Below are 19,507 nucleotides of genomic sequence, written 5' to 3' on the forward strand. Positions count from 1 at the left end.
AAGTTGACGTGATCCATGTCATGTTTTACTGCATACCACTGTACACTCAAACAGCTATCTGGTTGAGTGTCTCATATTATCTAGCCTGCTGGTCCAGCCTCGAGTTCGATTCGTCATTTAGCTCACAACACCAATGTATTTGAGCTCTGTGTGCTTTCTGAAATAAACAACTTATACTCATGTATGGATTCTGAGTTATTAGACATTCTCACAAACTTCTTCACCTGCACATAATTCATATCCCTGCATATCCATGTGCCAGGATATTCTAAAAGCTTCTGAAATGCATGATGATATATGTCTAGAGGGCATGAAATGAATCTCAAAGGCAAGGTAAAAAAAATCCCCAAATTCTGCAGGTATATGAAGAGTAAAAGGATGGTTAGGGAGAGAATAGACCCCCTTTACAATCAGCATGCTCATCTTTATGTAGAGTCACAAGTGACGGGGGAGATATTAAATTATTATTTTTCCATCAGTTTTTACTGATGAGGAGATCATGCAAGCTGAGGAACTGAGGTACTTAAGTTGTGAAGCCTTAGGCCATTGAATTATCAAAAAAGGGATTTTTAATGTTTTTAACATAGATTCAGGTGGATAAATCCCAGGGCTTGATCTAGTGCATCCTTCAATTATAAGAAGCTAGGGAATAAATTGCAGAAAGCCTTGCAGAAAAATTTATATCAGGTGAAGTTCCGGAGACTGGAGGGTGGCTAATGTTGCACCACTATAAAGGCAGCAAAGGGAAGTCTAGAAACTTCAGGGTCAATAAACCTGACATGAGTGTTGGGAGTGTTCTTAAACACATGAGTGTTGGGAAAGTTGTTGGAGGAGTTTCTGACCAGCATTTGTTTAGGTAGGGACTAATTAGAGATAGTCAGCATAGTTTAGTGTGTGGGAAATAGTTTGTCACAATTCTTATAGAGTTTTATTGCACCAAGAGGATTTATGAGTTCAGGACATTAAAGGTTGTCTACATGGACTTTAGCAAGCATATGGTAGGCTAATCTGATAGGTTACATACCACATTGTCCCTAGCGTGTAGAAAAGTGGGAAGTGGAATCACATTGAACTAGTGAATGTGTGATGATGGTTGATGTGGACTTGATGGGCCGAAGGGTCTGTTTCCTTGTGGTCATCTCTACAACTAAAAAAAAGAAGCTGTATGACTTCAGCATTTTCCGATTATATTTTGGATTTCTGGCATCTATAGTTCTTTTTTCAATTTTGAATAATCAAAGACATCACAAACTCAAAGAGGTAGAGTCATAGTCATACAACATAGAAACAGGTCCTTCAGCCCAACTTGCCACGCTGACCAATATGCCCCATCTACACTGGTACTACCTTCCTCTGTTTGGCCATATCCCTCTAAATTTATCATGTCCATGTACCTGTCTAAATGGTTTTTTAAATGTTGTGATAGTACCTGCCTCAACATCCTACTCTGGCTGTTTGTTCCATATACCTACCACCCTTTTATAAAAATAGTTGCCCCTCAGTTAAAACTTTTCTCCCTCGCATTTAACCCATGTCCTCTGATTCTTGATTCCCCTACTCTGGGTAAAAGACTGCATTTATGTTATCTATTCCTCTCATGATCTTATACACCTCAATAAGATCACCCCTCATCCTCCTGCACTCAAAGGAATAAAGTTCTAGCCTGGTCAGCCTCTCCCTACAGCTCATGCCCTTGAGTCCTGGCAACATTCTCATAAATTTCTCTGCACCCTTTTTACAGTAGCTTAACAACATATATCCTATAAAAGAGTGATAAAAACTGAATACAATTCTTTAAATGTGGTCTCACCAATATCTTATACAACTGTGACATGACCTCCCAACTTCCATACACCATACTGACTAATGAAGGCCAATGTGCTGAAGGCCTACTTGACCATCTTATCGACTTGTGATGCCATTTTCAAGGAGCTCTGCACCATCACTCCTTCCATCATCACACTCTGCCTACTTTCATGAAGCCAATTTTCTATCCTGTTGGCTGATTCTCCTTGGATCCCATGCAATCTAACCTTCCAGAGCAGCCTACCACACGGTACCTTGTTAAGTACCTTGCTGAATTCCATATTTGCATCATCCACAACTCTGCCTTTGTTAACCTTTATCATCACATCTTAAAAAAATCAATCTGATACATGAGACACGCTCCCACATACAAAACAATGCTGACAATCCCTAATCATCCTCTGTCAATACAAATGCATGTAGATCTTATCACTCACAATACTCTCTAGTGCCATTCAGACCACAGCTGTTAGACTCCCTGGCCTCTAGTTCCTAAGTACTTCCCTGCAACCTTGCTGAAATAGAGATACATCATTTGTCACCCTCCAGTCTTCTGGCACCTGACACAGATTTAATAATAGCTCATAAATCACTGCCTGAGTCACTGTAATGTTCAGTCTAGCTTCTCACAGTGTCCTCAGATATATCTGATAAGGCCCGGGAGATTTGTCTCCCTTGATATGTATTAAGACTTTCAGCGCCTCCTCGACCATAATACTGACTGCTCGCAGAATGCTAACCAAGTTGGCATGGACAAATTGGGGCAAAAAAGACATGTTTCTGTAGAGTACAGATTAATGAATCAAGGGCTCTATCTTCCTGATCCCTTTCAATCATTTCCCACATTGAAAAGTAAAGGCCATCCCTATTTTATCAAGCACTCCCTTAACATCAATTTTTATTTTGCCTGGAAACAATTTCACTTGCTTTGTATTCTTTATTTTTTTTTACAATGTCATACCCTGAATTATAAAATAATGCCACGTTGTACTCTTTTAGCACAAACAGAATTATTATTCTTCCAAATACAAAATACGTAACATTTTGACAGATCTATACAGTATTTAGAAAAATCGCTATTGTTTCCTCTGTAAATACAATTTCACCAGAAAGACCTGTAAAATGCAAGTACTTCACTGGTCTATGGTGAGTTGACTGTGGGACAGCTGCTGCAAATTCACTGCAGAGATACATCACACAAACTGAGGGTCAGAAATAGACCCCGTTTTCCTCTTACCCCCGTCCCCCGTCCTCAACTGTGCCCCTGGACGTGTACCTATTTCTACCTCCGTGATAACTTCCACATACATTCCTTCCTCTGGCTTCACAATTTGCAATTCTGCAACTTCTTTGTCTCACTCCATCACCTTTTCCATGTTCTATTGGGATGCTGACTGACCTGCAGAGTTACTCCAGCACTCTGTGTCATTTTTTTGGGTAGAAATTGGTGTTTCATTCCAATTTAAATGGCACCTGAACTGGATCTGGATGCAGAATAAAAGAACAGTTGCCAGAAAACAAAGTGTAACCATATAACCATATAACAATTACAGCACGGAAACAAGCCATCTCGGCCCTTCTAGTCCGTGCCGAACACTCATTCTCCGCTAGTCCCATCTACCTGCACTCAGACCATAACCCTCCATTCCTTTCCCGTCCATATAACTATCCAATTTATTTTTAAATGATAAAACCGAACCTGCCTCCACCACCTCCACTGGAAGCTCATTCCACACCGCTACCACTCTCTGAGTAAAGAAGTTCCTCATGTTACCCCTAAACTTCTGTCCCTTAATTCTCAAGTCATGTCCTCTTGTTTGAATCCTCACTACTCTCAGTGGGAAAAGCTTATCCACGTCAACTCTGTCTATCCCTCTCATCATTTTAAAGACCTCTATCAAGTCCCACCTTAACCTTCTGCGCTCCAAAGAATAAAGACCTAACTTGTTCAACCTTTCTCTGTAACAAATGAATACGTCATGAATTGCAATTGTGCTCAAAGGAGATTATATATACAATTTATACTATAACTTTTGAAAATCCATCGTTAAATTTTTCATCCATTGTACAATATCAAGTTCAAGTTCAAGTTCACATTTATTGCCACATGCACCAATTGAGGTACAGTGGAATTTGATTTACCATGTGGCCATACAAACAATAAAGAACCATACACAATAGAATATAACATGAACATCCACCACAGTGGAATCAACATTCTTCACTGTGGTGGAAGGCAATAACTTTGTCAGTCCTCCTCCTTTGTCCATCCGTGCTCGTGGCCATGAACCCTCCGCTGTCAACCCTATGGATGGTCCGATGTATAGTCGTCGGGATGCTCGAATTTCCAATGTTTTTGACGGACGAACACTCTTGGAGGTCCCGATTCGGCCGCTTCCTACCAGAGACTGGGGCTTCACGATGTTATAGACCACAGGCCGACGGTCATAGCTCTTAAAGCCCACACCACGCCCGCGGCTAGAAGCTCCGCAGACCGCGGCTTCAGGATATTATAGGCCACAGGCCGGCAGTCGGAGCACTTCTTCTGGCTCACCCTCTCCGCGATGGAAAGTCCACGCCACGCCCGCAGTTGGAGGTTCCGCAGACCGCGGCTTCAGGATGTCGTACTCCGCGGGCAAGTGATCGGAGCACTTCTTCTAGCGACCCCCGGCAGGGGATGGCCTGGCTCCATGACTCCGGGAAAGGCTGCACCAATCCAAGTTGTTAGGCCACGAGGGAGGACGAAATGCAACAAGGAGAAAAGTCGCTTTCCACCGAGGTAAGTGACCAAAACACAGTTTCCCCAATTCCCGCCCTCACCCCCCCCCCACACACTAAAACACACTTATAAACACTAAAACACACTTTTAGACATACTAAAACAAGAACATCAGGGCATAAATCACCATGAACTATAATTCAACTGAATTACATTTCCATATGTAGTTGGACAATACAACTGAAAAAAATGTTCAATTAATGATCCAACAATGATTTCCTTTTTATCTTTTCTATTCATATAATTCCAGACATGTGCTCCATACGTTGCTGAGAAGGTCTGCTCTATATCCTTCTTTTTCCAAGGAGTATAGTACTTCTTCCAAGCTAGATATGGGATTGGGTAGAACCGATCTCGGATCCATAAAGAGATGCCGTTGCATTCTTTGCCAATGAAGGGAGCTAGATTATTCGTCTGACACCATCTCTTCAGCACACGGGTAAGCAGTCCAGGGCCTTGATGACCCCAAATATGTCCAATGTAATTGGCCACAAAATCTTCCATGCAATTCCATAAAACAGGATGATGCCTATGTGAGAAACCTAATGCCCCATTACTGACAGTTCCAGCAGTCTGAGGGCATGTAAAGTTAGTAAACGGCATTGGCTTCATTGATATAATATCAGTATCCAGGTAGATGCCCCCATATTTCCACAGCAGTGCTAATCTGCAGCCATCAGCAAACACATGGGTCCAAAACCTCTCCTTTTCTGGATTTACCTGTGGGATAATGGACAAAAAAAATTTCAATTCATTATCTTAATTTCCATTCTTTCTGAACATGCAGTCGTTCTTTCTGCATTCTTTTTGTCTCTTCCTCGTGACACAATCCTTTATCAGTCAAAGAATTGAATATAGAAATTGGGATGTTATGTACAATTTACAAGATATTGGTGGCACACCTCTTAGTGTATAGTGTTCTGTTCTGGTCACCCAGCAATAGGGAATGATGTAGTTGGGCAGGTTTGGACCTTATTGCTTGGACACCAGGAGACTGGGGGATAATCTCATAGAGGTATGTAAAATCTTGAGTGGACTAGATAGAGTGAATGAACATAGTCTGAAAATTTATGAAAAGAGGCATAAGTTATGGCAGAAGGTTTAATAGGAACCAGAGACTCAATTTTTTAAAACAGCTACACGGAACAAGCTGCCATGAGAACTAGTTGATGAAGCTAGTTAACAGCATTTCAAAGTCAAGCACAAAATGCTGGAGTAACTCAGTGGGACAGGCAGCATCCCTGGAGAGAAGGAATGGGTGACGTTTAGGGTCGAGACCCTTCTTCAAACCCAAAGACGTTTTTCAGGCACATGAACAGGAAAGGTTTAGAGAGATATGGGGTGTGATAATGGAAGAAATTATGTGGGAGCTAAAGGGAGCATGTTATATAAAATGTTTCCATGTGGCTCCGTCCGCATTGCAGCCGGACATCGTGGAGTTGGCGACCTCTTGTTTGGGAGTTCTGGAGCTACAAAGCAGAAGAGCTTGCGGACTCTAACATCTTGTAGCGGGCGATCCCTTTGCCAGTGGTCGGCCTTTGGTGTTCCAACCTGTGGGAGCTGCGGACTTTAACATCGTGAAACTCGTGGTCCCTGGTTAGGGACCAATTTTGGAAACTCCAAGCCGCAGGAGTTTAGACCGTCCCGATGCAGGAGTTTAGACAGCGCCGACATGGGAGCTCGATCGCAGTTGGCAGCCTATCCAACCTCTCCATATAACTCAAAACCTCTAGAACTGATAACAAACTTAAACATCTTCATTGCACACTTTGCAGTTTGTTATTTTGACTGAAATAATCCAATCCAGACAGCATAGTGATCATTAATATCTATTTTAAACATCGAATATTGCAGCAGCAAACATTAAAACATCTACTGTATCAATTCATGTTTTATAGATGCCCAACCAGTAAACATTCATTGACTTATTTGGCAGAAAACCCCAAAGATTCACCACACCACCCTCTGACTGAGAGAAGTCCTCCTCAATTTTATCCTGAATGTCCAGCCCTATTTGGAGCTAGTCATCCCCTTAATATAGGCACATATGGACTGAAAAGCGATAAAACAGAATTCCTCCTAATAGGCTCCAAATCCACACTCAGCAAAATCAATAATCTCACTCTCACCATCGACGGCACCATTGTCCTCCTATCTCCCCAGGCCCGCAACCTTGGCGTGATCTTTGATTCCACCCTCTCCCTTGAGCCTCACATCCGCCATGTCATTTAAACCTCTTTCTTTCACCTCCACAACATCGCCAAAATCAGACCCTCTCTCACACCCCCCGCTGCTGAAAGACTGATCCATGCCTTCATCTCCTCCCGACTGGACTACTGCAACTCACTTCTCCTTGGCATCAGCTCCAGCTACATCAACCGACTCCAACTGGTCCAGAACGCAGCCGCCCGACTCATCACCCACACCAAATCCTGGCACCACATCACTCCAGTCCTCCAACAACTTCACTGGCTTCCCATCTCCCACCGGATCACATACAAAATCCTGGTCCTCACCTACAAAGCCCTCCACCATCTGGCTCCCCCATATCTCACTGACCTCCTCTCCCCCTACCATCCCTCACGGTCCCTCAGATCCACATCAGCCGGTCTCCTCTCCATCCACAAATCCAGCCTCCGCAGTTTTGGGGACAGAGCCTTCCCCAGGGCAGGTCCCAGGCTCTGGAACTCCCACCCCCAACTGATCCACAATTCTGAGTCCCTCACCATCTTCCAGTCCCGCCTCAAGACCCATCTCTTCACCTCTGCCTATCCTTAGCCCCACATCCCCCTCCCTTTTCATCTGTGCTTGAATTGTTTCTCATTTTTTGGTTTGTTTTGTTTTGTTTTCTTTTTGTTTTTGTTTTTGTTGTTGTTTTTGTTGTTGTTTTTGTTTTTTGCCTTGCCTTGTAAAGCGACTTTGAGTCCCTGAAAAGCGCTATGTAAATTCAATTTATTATTATTATTATTATTATTATTATTACATAATCAAGGGAAGCATCATCTCAGTATTTACCGTGTCAAGCACCTCACGAATATTGGACATTTTAGTGAGATAGCTTTCTAATCTCATGTGAATACTAGCCCAAGATGTTCAATTTCTGTTAAACAACAAACTTGCCATGCAAGGAATCAACCTGGTGCAACTTTACTGCACTCCATTTAGTGTGTGCATTCTTCCATATTCAGGGAGACTAGATTTAGACACAAATTTCAGATAGACTGAGTCAACTTACTCCCAGAAAGAAAATAGTCAAAGCACACTCTTCCTGTTATGTACATGTCCAAATGTCTTTTAAGTGCTGTCAGAAGCTGCCTCAAGCACTTCCTCCAGCTCATTCCATAGACAGACCATTCACTGTGTGGAAAATCAGGCCTCATGATCCTATTGTGTGCATTCACCTGATCCAGGTCGCTAACAACATTAGACACATCTATAAGATCACCCCTCAGTCTCCTTAGCTTCAAGAACAAATTCCTACCCTGTCCAACCTCTTCCAATAATTTAGTCCTTGTTTCCTGGTTAATATCATGGTAAAGCTTTTCTTCACTCAATCAGTCATGGTGGCACAGCGGTAGAGTTGCTGCCTTACAGCAAAATGCAGCGCCAGAGACCCGGATTCGAGCCCGACTACGGGTGCTGTCTGTATGGAGTTTGCACGTTCTCCCCATGATCATTGTGGGTTTTCTCTGAGATCTTCAGTTTCCTCCCACACTCCAAAGACGTACAGGTTTGTAGGATAATTGGCTTGATAAAAATGTTAAATTGTCCAAGTTGGCGATATGCAGAATACTGCCCCGCCGACTACGAAATTCAGAAGGTTCAGAAGGTTCAATCTTTCCAAACAAAACAAACACAAAACTCCAGATTGGGCCTCACCAACTTCTTGTGCAACTGCAACATTATCAAAATCTTAGACCTAATGTTTTCACTGATGTAGGTCAGCATGTTTCATCGTTTTCACCTCTCCACAGCCAAAAATTGATCATTGGGGACTCCACTTTTGCTTCGTCATTGGTGCTGCCTCAGAATTGTTTTGAACCTTTTCATACTCTGAGTTACTCTCTCCCCGACTCTCAGTCTGAAGAAGTGTCTCGACCCGAAATGTCACTTATTCCATTTCTCCAGAAATGTGCCTGACCCGCTGAGTTACTCCAGCATTTTGTGTCTATCTTTATGTCTAAAGCTTTCTTCACCACCCTGTCCACCTATATGATGTTACTTTTAGTGAATTATGTACTTGTACTCCTAGCTCCCTCTATTCCACAGCCATCCCCAGGGCCATAAAATCCACTGAGAAGGTCCTACTCTGGTTTGACGACCCATAATTTAACACATCACACTTTCTTCTTATTGCTTACCTTTTGATACCAGAATTTCAATGAAGTACCATCAAACAGTTCGGTAGCGTTTAAAGGTAGAAGAACAACATTCTTCATTGAGGAGAGCAACGGGATGAGTCTGTACTTAGGCTCTGGATATTGGCTCAAGTTGCCACTGAACCCCTTCATGAAGAAATAGATTGGTTTATCTGGGTTTTGACGAGCAGCAGACTCCACTGAGCACATCACCAATGGCTTCAGCTCCACATTGTCTGTTGTTTCCACAAACATAATCCCAGGGTCCAGGTGTGGACGAGGACCATCCATGGTAGCTTCATCTTCCACTTGTGACATTCTTACCATATTCTTTTGAAAATGTTGTTGTATTTTCATATGCCAACTTACATACAGCAGAACATTAGCTCCAATTATGACGACAAGGCTAAATATCCTACGAATAGGAATCATGGTGTGGCAATGAGGTGTTTCTCCAAAGGATCCTGTGAATTAATAAATCAAAAATTATTATTCCCTGAGCATGGAAGAGCCTGATTTTTTTTTTGATAGCTTTAGAGAGGAGAATGCTGAGAAATCTGAAACTTCAAAAGACAACAATTGCCAAGCAATTAGAAGTCTGATTTATTTGTACTACCATGACTGAGTGTGCCAGTGGAATCAATATTAAAATAGGTCCTGATGACTATATCGGGAGAGATTAATTACTGACAACAACAGCAGAGAGAAATGTTGGGAACCCTGTTGGGGGTTAACAGCACCTGATAGACCATCCAGAATTAATCCTTCTGTTTTACCCTCTCTTTGTTTGACTCAGCTCACCCCAGCATCGGAGATGTTGTGATAGCAAGTCCTGCTTGTGAATCTTGGGGAGGCGGTAGACATCAACTGTGCACATTGAGGGTGGAGGCGTGGAGGTAGGATTGCCTGAGGATAAAAGATCAGTGATAAAGGCATTCGATTTTTGGATGGAGGGAGGGATAAAGTATTTTTTTGGCAGCTGTCATTGAAACAATACAGTTCCTTGTTACAGGGTTAAAGATATTTGAAATTTAACTGGATGAGGCAACGATACACTCAGTAGCGTTGCAAAATGGGCTAACTCCAGTTTCCAGATTATTTACCAAATCACTAATATCAGTGCTTCGGCTGCACAGAGCTAACAAATAAGTAGCATGGCCAATCTGGATGATATTGAACATACTGTATTTTACTAAATTAGCCTTATCAGTCACATAGCTATATTTGAGGAATTGGTTCTCACCCTTCCTGTTACATTTAAATTAAGTTGATACCAACTGAAACTATTGATTATTGGGATACAATCATCCATTTATTGGTCTGGGATCAGCTCTGAGACAAAACATTAGACCTCTGCTATTTTTAGCTGAAACAATCAAAGTCACAATGATGGACAGCTTTGCTCCACTAAAACCTCTTATCTGTAAATCTTCAGTCATTTACAAACTGATGCTAATGCCCAAAGATGGGTAATTTACTAATACCATCTCTAGTTAAGGAGGCAGATGGGATTAGCATGAGTTATCAAGTGTTCAGTCATGGTATCAACTGCCAATGGACACCAGGTGCATTCTGTGCATTAAAGGGTGTGTGGATATGCATATACGGCATGCACAAGTCCAAGGTGAAACACTTTGGTGGTGGTATATGTTAATCACAAAGGTGCAATCAAATCAAAGTATCCGGTGATAGTTTTACCAAACCGCATTTAGCATTGGTGTATTATTATGCAAAATCAATGAACCACAGAATGAATGTGTCAACTTACTCCCAGAAAGAAAATAGGGAGGTGGGGCAGAATATTGTGCAGCACAACAGAATATTGTAGGCATAAATACAGAACAGATCAGAGTGTCCATATACCATAGAATATATGTGTTCACACATAAATAAATAGATAAAGTGCAATAGGCTGTTATAGTTCAGAGTTTGTTTGAAGTTATGTTTAATAGTCCGATGTCTGTGGGGAAAAAGTTGTTCCTGTACCTGGATGTTGCAGATTTCAGGCTCCCGTACCTTCTACCTGAAGGCAGCGGAGAGATGAGTGTGTGACCAGGATGATGTGGGCCCTTGATGATGTTGGCAGCCTTTTTAAGCAGCAACTGCGATAGATCCCCTCGATGGTAGGGAAGTCAGAGCCGATGATGGACTGGGCAGTGTTTACAACTTTTTGCAGCCTTTTCCGCTCCTTGTTGCTCAAGTTGCAGAACCAAGCCACGATGCAACCGGTCAGCATGCTCTCTACTGTGCACCTGTAGAATTTCGAGAGAGTCCTCCTTGACATACCGACTCTCCGTAATCTTCTCAGGAAGTAGAGGCGCTGATGTGCTTTCTTTATAATTGCATCAGTGTGCTGGGACCAGGAGAGATCTTTGGAAATATGCACACCCAGGAATTTGAAGTTCTTGACCCTTTCAACCATTGACATCAATGGGACTGTGGGTCCCCATCCTGCCCCTTCCAAAGTCCACAATCAGTTCTTGGTTTTGCTGGTGTTGAGGGCCAGGTTATTGTGTTGGCACCATTTGGTCAATCGGTGGATCTCACTTCTATACTGTGATTCGCCCCCATCAGTGATACGTCCCACAACAGTGGTGTCATCAGAAAACTTGAAGATGGAGTTTGCACTAAGTCCAGAAAAGCAGTCATAAATATAGAAAGAGTACACCAGGGCGCTGAGCACGCAGCCTTAAGGTGCTCCCCTGCTGATTGTTATCGAGGTTGACACATTTCCACCAATATGGACAGACTGTGATCTGTGGTCTGTGAATGAGGATCCAATTGCAGAGGGATGTGCAGAGACCCAGTTCTGAGAGCTTGGTAACCAGCTTGGAGGGGATGATGAGCTGCAGTCAATGAATAGCAGTCTGACATATGAATTTTTGTTGTCCAAGTGGGCCAGAGCGGAGTGGAGAGCCAGTGAGATCGCATCCACCATTGATCTGTTGTGGCGGTAAGTGAACTGCAGTGGAGGTATGAGTTGATTTGCACCATGATCAGCCTCCCAAAGCACTTCATCACCACAGATGTTAGTGCCACTGGTCGGTAGTCATTGAGGCACGTCACCTTGCTCTTCTTGGGCAGCGGTATTATTGAATATGATCATGGCTGATCATCTAAAATCAGTACCCCGTTCCTGCTTATTCCCCTCATCCCTTGATTCCTTTGGTCCTGAGAGCTAAATCTGACTCTCGAAAACATTCAGTGAATTGCTCTTCACTGCCTTCTGTGGCAGAGAATTCCACAGATTCACAACTCTCTGGGTGAAGAACTTTTTCCTCATCTCAGTCCTAAATGGCCTACTCCTTATTCTTAAATGGTGACCCTTGGTTCTGGACTCCCCCCAACATCGGGAACATTTTTCCTATATCTAGCCTGTCCAATCTTTCAAGTATTTTACATGTTTCTATAAGAAAAATATGTTTCTATAAGAAACATATTGTTCTTTCCTTCTTTTAAAATATTTTTATTGGGTTTTTTCCAAAAAAAACAAAAATAAAACATAAAAAACAGAGCAAAAAGAATAATGATAAACATAACAATGATATTGATACATAGGGATCAGGATTACATTAATAACAGGTATAACCTAATATGAGACCAGTGTCAAAATACACATTGAATATAGACCTCCCAGCCTCTATGTAAATATAGTTAAATCTTTAAAAGAAAACTTATAAATGTAGAAAAAAACACAAAGATAAAAAGACAAAAAGAAAAGGAAATAAGGAAAAAACAAAACCCCCCTATACTAAAGAAAAAAATAAAGAAAGGAGAAAAAAATAAAATAAATGAATAACAAATAAATCTTATTGTTAGTGTGGTGACTTGGAAGAAATAGGAACTGAAATTACGGTTGACTTTTCAGTGGAAGATTGTAAAGTACAGAGGATGACTCCTCAAACACCTTATTAGACCCTGGAGGATATTACATTTCAATCAAGAATCTTGCACTTTCTATTGAAGCGCGTACAAGTCCAGCCTTGTAAGGATGACGACTGTGGGCATTTTTATTCAAAACATAACCCTGTCCGGAAACCCTTCCTTACAAGAGAACCTAGATAAACGCCATTTCCCTTTTCACATTTCTTCCCAGTCTCACCTACTACATGAACAGGACAACATTTTCATTGAAAACCTTGAACCAAAGAGCTCAGAAGAGGAAGTCCGCAAGGATATTTCTACAGCAGTGGTTAAACCGAATGACAAATGCACGTCCTTCCCCTGAACGTGGTTTGCTTGCATGTCAGACGATGTAGCTGGGTGTTGGCTTCTGTCGACGCCCAACATGTTGAAAGAATTGTCGCCCGACGAGTCACAGAGTGCATCACATCGTTGCTTCCAGGGTTTGCCATGAGGAGGCTCTGTCATTATTCCCCCTCCCCCATGGATTTAAAATATAAATACTGCGCTAGATTGTTCGGAGGTGCAAGAAATTATTGACTTCTGGGGCCAGACTGTTTTGTAAATCTTCAACACTATATTTTACTGCTGTAATTAATGCTAATCTACAATGAATTTTAAAAGCAATATCAATTTGGTTGAACCCATGAACAAATTAACAATGTAGGAAGGAACTGCAGGTGCTGGTTTACACCGAAGATAGGCACAAACTGCTGGAGTAACTCAGCAGGACAGGCAGCATCTCTGGAGAGAAGGAATGGGTAACGTTCTGGGTCGAGACCCTGTTTCAGACTGAGAGTCAGGGGAGAAGGAGACAGTAGATATGTGGGTTGGTAATGTGTGAAAACGAATTAACAAATTAACAGATTAAACACGACAGATAAAACTAATTAACAGTCATAGATTAACACAGGAATAGGTTCTTCAGCCTCCAATACCTGTACCATGAAGCCAATCTAATTAATTCCATCTGCCTACAGATGGTCCAAACCCCTCTATTCCCTGCCTCTTCTTGCTTCTATATGAAAGCCTTTGAAATGTTGCTGTCGTGAATGCTTCTATCACCTCCCTGGCAGCACATTGCGTGTAAAAGAAACTTGCTTTGCAAATCTCCTTTAAACTTGACGCCTCTCACTTTAAACTGTCCATTAATGTTTGATATTTTCACGCTGGGGTAAAAAAGTTCATCCTTTATGATTCTATTTTATCAACCTTAATTCCTTCAATTCTCATATTCCTTTAAGCTTCAATATTTATGTCCTCACTTTCAAGCGTACATCATCACAGCTTTGTTCTGAAGTTTTAAATCACCAAGACTTGTGCCTTTATTTACATTAGTCCTGCCTCACGTATTCTTCCAAGCTCCAAAGCTTTGGCTTGTAATTATAAGAGAACAAGAAAATGAACCATAGCATTCTATCACTCCTTTGTCATGGAACTTAGTACTGATCCCATGGCACCAATGATCATTTCTCTTCAACACCCAATGTTAAAATTGTGCTTGACATCAAGGTCATTAATGCATTCATATCCATAATCATCCTGATGAAAAACATAAGATCTAAAATGCCCCATTTTTAACTTGGCTTCAGCAGAACAGTATTTGTTACATTCAAGTTCATATTTGGCAGTAAAACCAGTCAGCGACCATAAATGTCTATCGAGCAAAAACGAAAGATGTCGAACCATTGAAATCTTATTTATAATGCGATTAGGCAAAATTTACTTTAAAATGAAACAATTCATGCAGAATATTGTACACAAACGGTGATATAATATTCCGGAAGTGGCGGCGTTGTTAACAGCTGCGGCTCGCCTGCAGTCCGTCTGTCTTTACTTTTATCTGTTGTTTTTTTTGTCTTGTTTTGGTTAAGTTTTAGTTTGTTGGGTTGTGTTAGAGGGGGGGTGGGTGAAACATGTTCTCTGTCTCTTCCTTCGGGGGAATGTGACTTTTTCGTGTCGTATACCCCTTCTCTGCCTCCGTCTGCGCTGAGGCCTAATGGCGGAGCTGGTGGCCTCCAGCCTGCGACTGACCCCGAGGCTCCGGAGACAGAGCCCGCCAGGACTCACCAACGAGAGGCTGGCCATCTTCGGGGCTGAGGCAGAGGTGGCCCAATTTGCTGGTGCGGCGTTCTGGCTTTCAGCGGCGGCCTGGAGGTGATGCAGCGGGGCTCGGAGCTGAGACTGCCGGGACCCAGAGCTGGGGCGGCTGCCCGGAGCTGGGGCAACGGCCCGGAGCGGAGACGGCGGGACCCGGAGCTGGGGCAGCGGCCCGGAGCGGAGACTTTGGGACCCGAAGCTGGGCGGCTGTTTGGAGCTGGGGCGGCTGCCCGGAGCTGATGCTGTGGCGGGCCGTCTCGGAGCGGAGGCGGCGTTCCGGCTTTCGGCGGCGGCGACATCACCACAGAGGTCTGTTGGACTGGAGGGCGGCATCTCCGGCCTGGATCGATTGTCTCAGCACAGAGGGAGAACAAGGAGGGAAGAGACGGAGACTAAGACTTTGCCTCCATCACAGTGAGGATGTGGTTGGTGAACTCACTGTGGTGGATGTTTAATTTGTGTTTATTGTATGTTTTATTTTTATTGGTTCTGTGTATGACTGCTGACAATAAAGGAATCTAATTCTAATCTAATTCTAATCTAAAAAATGCCTAATGCCCAGCTTGACTTAAATGTCATATAAGCAGAATGCTGGAGTCACTCAGCAGGTTAGGCAGCATCTCTGGAGAACATTGCCATGTGACATTTCGGGTGGGGACCTTTCTTCACAATACACTTATTGTTTGTTTGGATAAATTATTTTGATGCAATCATACTTTTCTTGCAGACAATTTTAATCACACTGGAGAACATCATGAGTGTCGAGTGCGGACTGCAAATGACACAAGGGGGTCAAAACATATCAAAAGGGGGAAGGCTGCAGGCGTGCAAGATATATAAATGGCAGAAGACAAACTGGGTATTAAAATTAAACCCCCTTTTCACGGTGCGACTTGACGCAAGAGGTAACCAGAGTTTGACATCGTGGGAACCTCGTGCGGTAACAATACGGCATTCGTGGACCACCGTGGCGCTAACGGCAGGTAATCGTGTACCTTGGGTACTCGGGAGAAAATTCAAACATGTTTGAATTTGTCCAAGAGTGTCTTGTGCACTTGTGGTTAAGCATTGCAACATTTTATGAACGAAGTGTCCCGTGCGATATCGGTAGTAACTCTTGCGGTCACCGTGGGAACTCCTGCCAACCGTGAACCCGGAAGTTGGATAGAGTGAATCCAGCCAGTTTGCTATTTACATACAAATCTAATAAAACTAGCTAAGCATTTCATTAATGTCAGTGTGTCTCTTTTTGTCTGAAAGATGGGGGTGTCTTCATTTACTGGCGGTGGGTGTCTGTCACTGAAACAGGCAGGTAAGATTTCGCATCCACCTTGTGTGTGCGTATCTCTCTCTCTCTCCCTCCCTCTCACACAAGCGTGAATGGATGAACTCCGCGGGCCAGACAGCATTTACGGAGAGAGAGGGAGGGAGAGAGAGAGAGAGAGAGCGAGGCAGTCCTGGTCAGGCGTTTGAAGATAGACACCAGTTGCTTGGAGCAACTCAGCGGGACAGGCAGCATCTCTGGAGAGAAGGAACGTAAATGCTGCCTGGCCCGCGGAGTTCCTCCATTCATGCCTGTGTGAGAGTGAGGGAGGGAGAGTGTGAAGAAGGCTCTCGACCCGAAACGCCACCCGTTCCTTCTCTCCAGAGATGCTGCCTGTCCCGCTGAGTTGCTCCAAGCAACTGGTGTCTATCTTCAAAGGACTGACCAGGACTGCCTCTCTCTCTCTCTCTCTCTCTCTCTCTCCCTCCCTCTCACACAGGCATGAATGGAGGAACTCCGCGGGCCAGACAGCATTTGGGAAATGGACAGACGACCCATTCTTCAGGCTGCCTTATGTCTCTCCCCCCCCCCCAACTCCCACCCCCACACGCGAATGCTGCAGAAACACAGCGGGTGCAGCAGCATCTATGGAACGAAGGAAATAGACACCGTTCCGCTGAGTTTCTCCAGCATGCGGGTGTGTGGGTGGGAGTTGGGGTGTGGGGGGGGTGGGGGGGGGGGAGACATAAGGCAGCCTGAAGAATGGGTCGCTGTTCATTTCTCTCCGTAGATGCTGCCTGTCCCGCGGAGTTCATCCATTCATGCCTGTGTGAGAGAGAGAGAGAGGAGAGAGAGAGAGAGAGAGAGAGAGAGAGAGAGAGAGAGAGAGAGAGAGAGAGAGAGAGAGAGAGAGAGAGAGAGAGAGAGAGAGAGAGAGAGAGAGAGAGAGAGAGAGAGAGAGAGGAGAGTCCTGGAGAGGAGAGAGAGAGAGAGAGAGAGGAGTCCTTTGAAGAGAGAGAGAGAGAGAGGCAGTCCTGGTCAGTCCTTTGAAGATAGACACCAGTTGCTTGGAGCAACTCAGCGGGACAGGCAGCATCTCTGGAGAGAAGGAACGGGTGGCGTTTCGGGCTGAAAGTTTCTTCAGACTGAAAGTTTCACCTCTCAGTAGATCATAAAATAACACAATAATCACGGTCAATGTGAGATACAGTCTTTATTCATATTTGACAAAATAAAAAGACGACTTCTTGCACATATTGAGAGAAGGTGCATCACACCAAACAACATTTGTCTAAAAAAACAGATTATTCTTCAGCTCATTAAAGAGCTCGGGTGAAAAAAACGAATAGAGTGTGTGACAACAAAGTAACATCATTTGTGCCACGTGATTAACTACACTACAGTCCACGATGTTCATTCGGGAAAGATCGGGAGACGGACAAGTCACTCGCACAAATGACAGAATTGCCGAGTACCGTGGGAACTCTTGGTCTACCCCCCCGTTATATCGTGTGATATCGTGCTAGACCACGACCACTCCACTCTGGCTACATCTTGCGTCAAGTCGCCCCGTGTAAACTAGCCATCATAGTGTTGGAAGAAACTGCAAATGTTGTTTTAAACCGAAGATAGACACAAAATGCTGGAGTAATGCAGCGACACAGGCAGCATCTCTGAATTACTCCAGAATTTTATGTCTATTTTCAATGAAAATGATAGCACAGATACAAATTTTGTTGATTGATTATCCAGGATAATTGGCAAAATCAAGAATTCAGGATAAGACATTCATAAACTACCAAGGCATGTTGCGAGCTTAAGAGAGACACAAAATGCTGGAGTAACTCAGCGGGTCAAGCAGCAACTTTGAGAAAAGAAATAGGAGACATTTCGGGTCAAGACCCTTCTTCAGACTGAGAGTCAGGGGAAAGGGAAACGAGGTGTGTAAAGGTGCAGAATAAATCAGTGCAGGCAGAGAAAAGCCACTGGAGACCACAATGGTCCAGTGTTGACTGTGGAAGAGGAGATAACAAAGGGATATGAACAGTGAAACAAGCAGGACAACTAGGGTGGGAGAGGGATGGAGAGAGAGGGAATTCAAGGATCACTTGAAATTAGAAAAAACATTGATATTCATACCACTGGGTTGTGAGCTGCCCAGAGAAATCAGAGATGCTGTTCCTCAAATTTGTGTGTGACCTCACTCTGACAGTGGAGGGGGCCCAGGACAGAAAGGTCAGTATGAGAATGGGGAGGGGAGTTCAATGTTTGGCAACTGGGGCATTTCTAAACATTCCATTTTATATTTTGCCACAGATCACTTTCCATTTGAAGATATCAACATAACACAAACACAAGGGAAATAAAACACTTTTTTTTCTAAGAGAAGAACCAAGTACAGTATAATTCCAAAGTAAATATGTTTACGAGCTTTGTCACTTACCTGTTTTAAACTGGCAGTGTCAGTGAAAATATTTTGTGAGACTGTCCTCGGTTGTTTAATTTGGCAACTGGTATCTTGAGTTCACGTTTGCTTTATTTTATTTACGAATGATGGGAGTGCCCAAAAGGGAGATTTCATCATTTATGGCTGTCCATCAGTGTGAAAGTGAGAGAGAATGTTCTGTCAATGAGATATGAATTAGGCAATAGACAATACACTATAGGTGCAGGAGTAGGGCATTTGGCCCTTCAGGCCAGCACCGCTATTCAATGTGATCATGGCTGATCTTCCCCAATCAGTACCCTGTTCCTGATTTCTCCCCATATCCCCTGACTCCCCTATTTTTAAGAGCCCTACCTAGCTCTCTCTTGAAAGCATCCAGAGAACCTGCCTCCACCACCCTCTGAGGCAGAGAATGCCACAGCCTCACCACTCTCTGTGAGAAAAAGCGTTTCCTCATCTCCGTTCTAAATGACTTACTCCTTATTCTTAAACTGTGGCCCCTGGTTCTGGACTCCCCCAACATCGGGAACATGTTTCCTGCCTCTAGCGTGTCCAAGCCCTTAACAATCTTATATGTTTCAATGAGTTATCCTACTATCCTTCTAAACTCCAGAATGTACAAGCCCAGCTGCTCCATTCTCTCAGCATATGACAATTCCGCCATTATGCAGCAATGTAGGCAATTTTAATAATTAAAAAGAAGATGAGTAGCTTATAATATTGTATTGTGTAATGAAGAAAGATTAGTTAGTGTTCTTGTTGTGAAAAGCCCATTGGGCAACAGTGACCATAATATGGTGGAATTCTGCACTAGGATAGAAAGTGAGATGGTTAATTCAGAGACTAGGGTC

General features: G+C 43.3%; 1 protein-coding gene across 1 annotated transcript; it reads right to left on the reverse strand.

Annotated features, from left to right (window-relative positions):
- On the reverse strand, positions 1-18,758 carry LOC129703517 (alpha-1,4-N-acetylglucosaminyltransferase-like). The gene is made up of 3 exons (XM_055646054.1): positions 18,654-18,758; positions 8,947-9,407; positions 1-5,305 (listed from the first exon to the last, which is right to left on the reverse strand). Exons 2-3 carry the CDS (start codon positions 9,373-9,375, stop codon positions 4,709-4,711), a joined length of 1,026 nt encoding a protein of 341 aa, XP_055502029.1. The 5' UTR covers positions 9,376-9,407; positions 18,654-18,758; the 3' UTR covers positions 1-4,708.
- Positions 18,759-19,507: the final 749 nt, after the last annotated feature.

Source organism: Leucoraja erinacea, chromosome 14 (assembly GCF_028641065.1).
Source record: "Leucoraja erinacea ecotype New England chromosome 14, Leri_hhj_1, whole genome shotgun sequence".
Classification (NCBI taxonomy): Eukaryota; Metazoa; Chordata; class Chondrichthyes; order Rajiformes; family Rajidae; genus Leucoraja; species Leucoraja erinaceus.

Excerpts from the sequence above, each read along its gene's own strand:
- LOC129703517 (XM_055646054.1), bottom strand. The coding sequence starts at position 9,375 with ATGATTCCTATTCGTAGGATATTTAGCCTTGTCGTCATAATTGGAGCT. Across the intron at positions 5,306-8,946 it reads TGAAATTCTGGTATCAAAAG|GTAAATCCAGAAAAGGAGAG; the intron begins GTAAGCAATAAG and ends ATTATCCCACAG.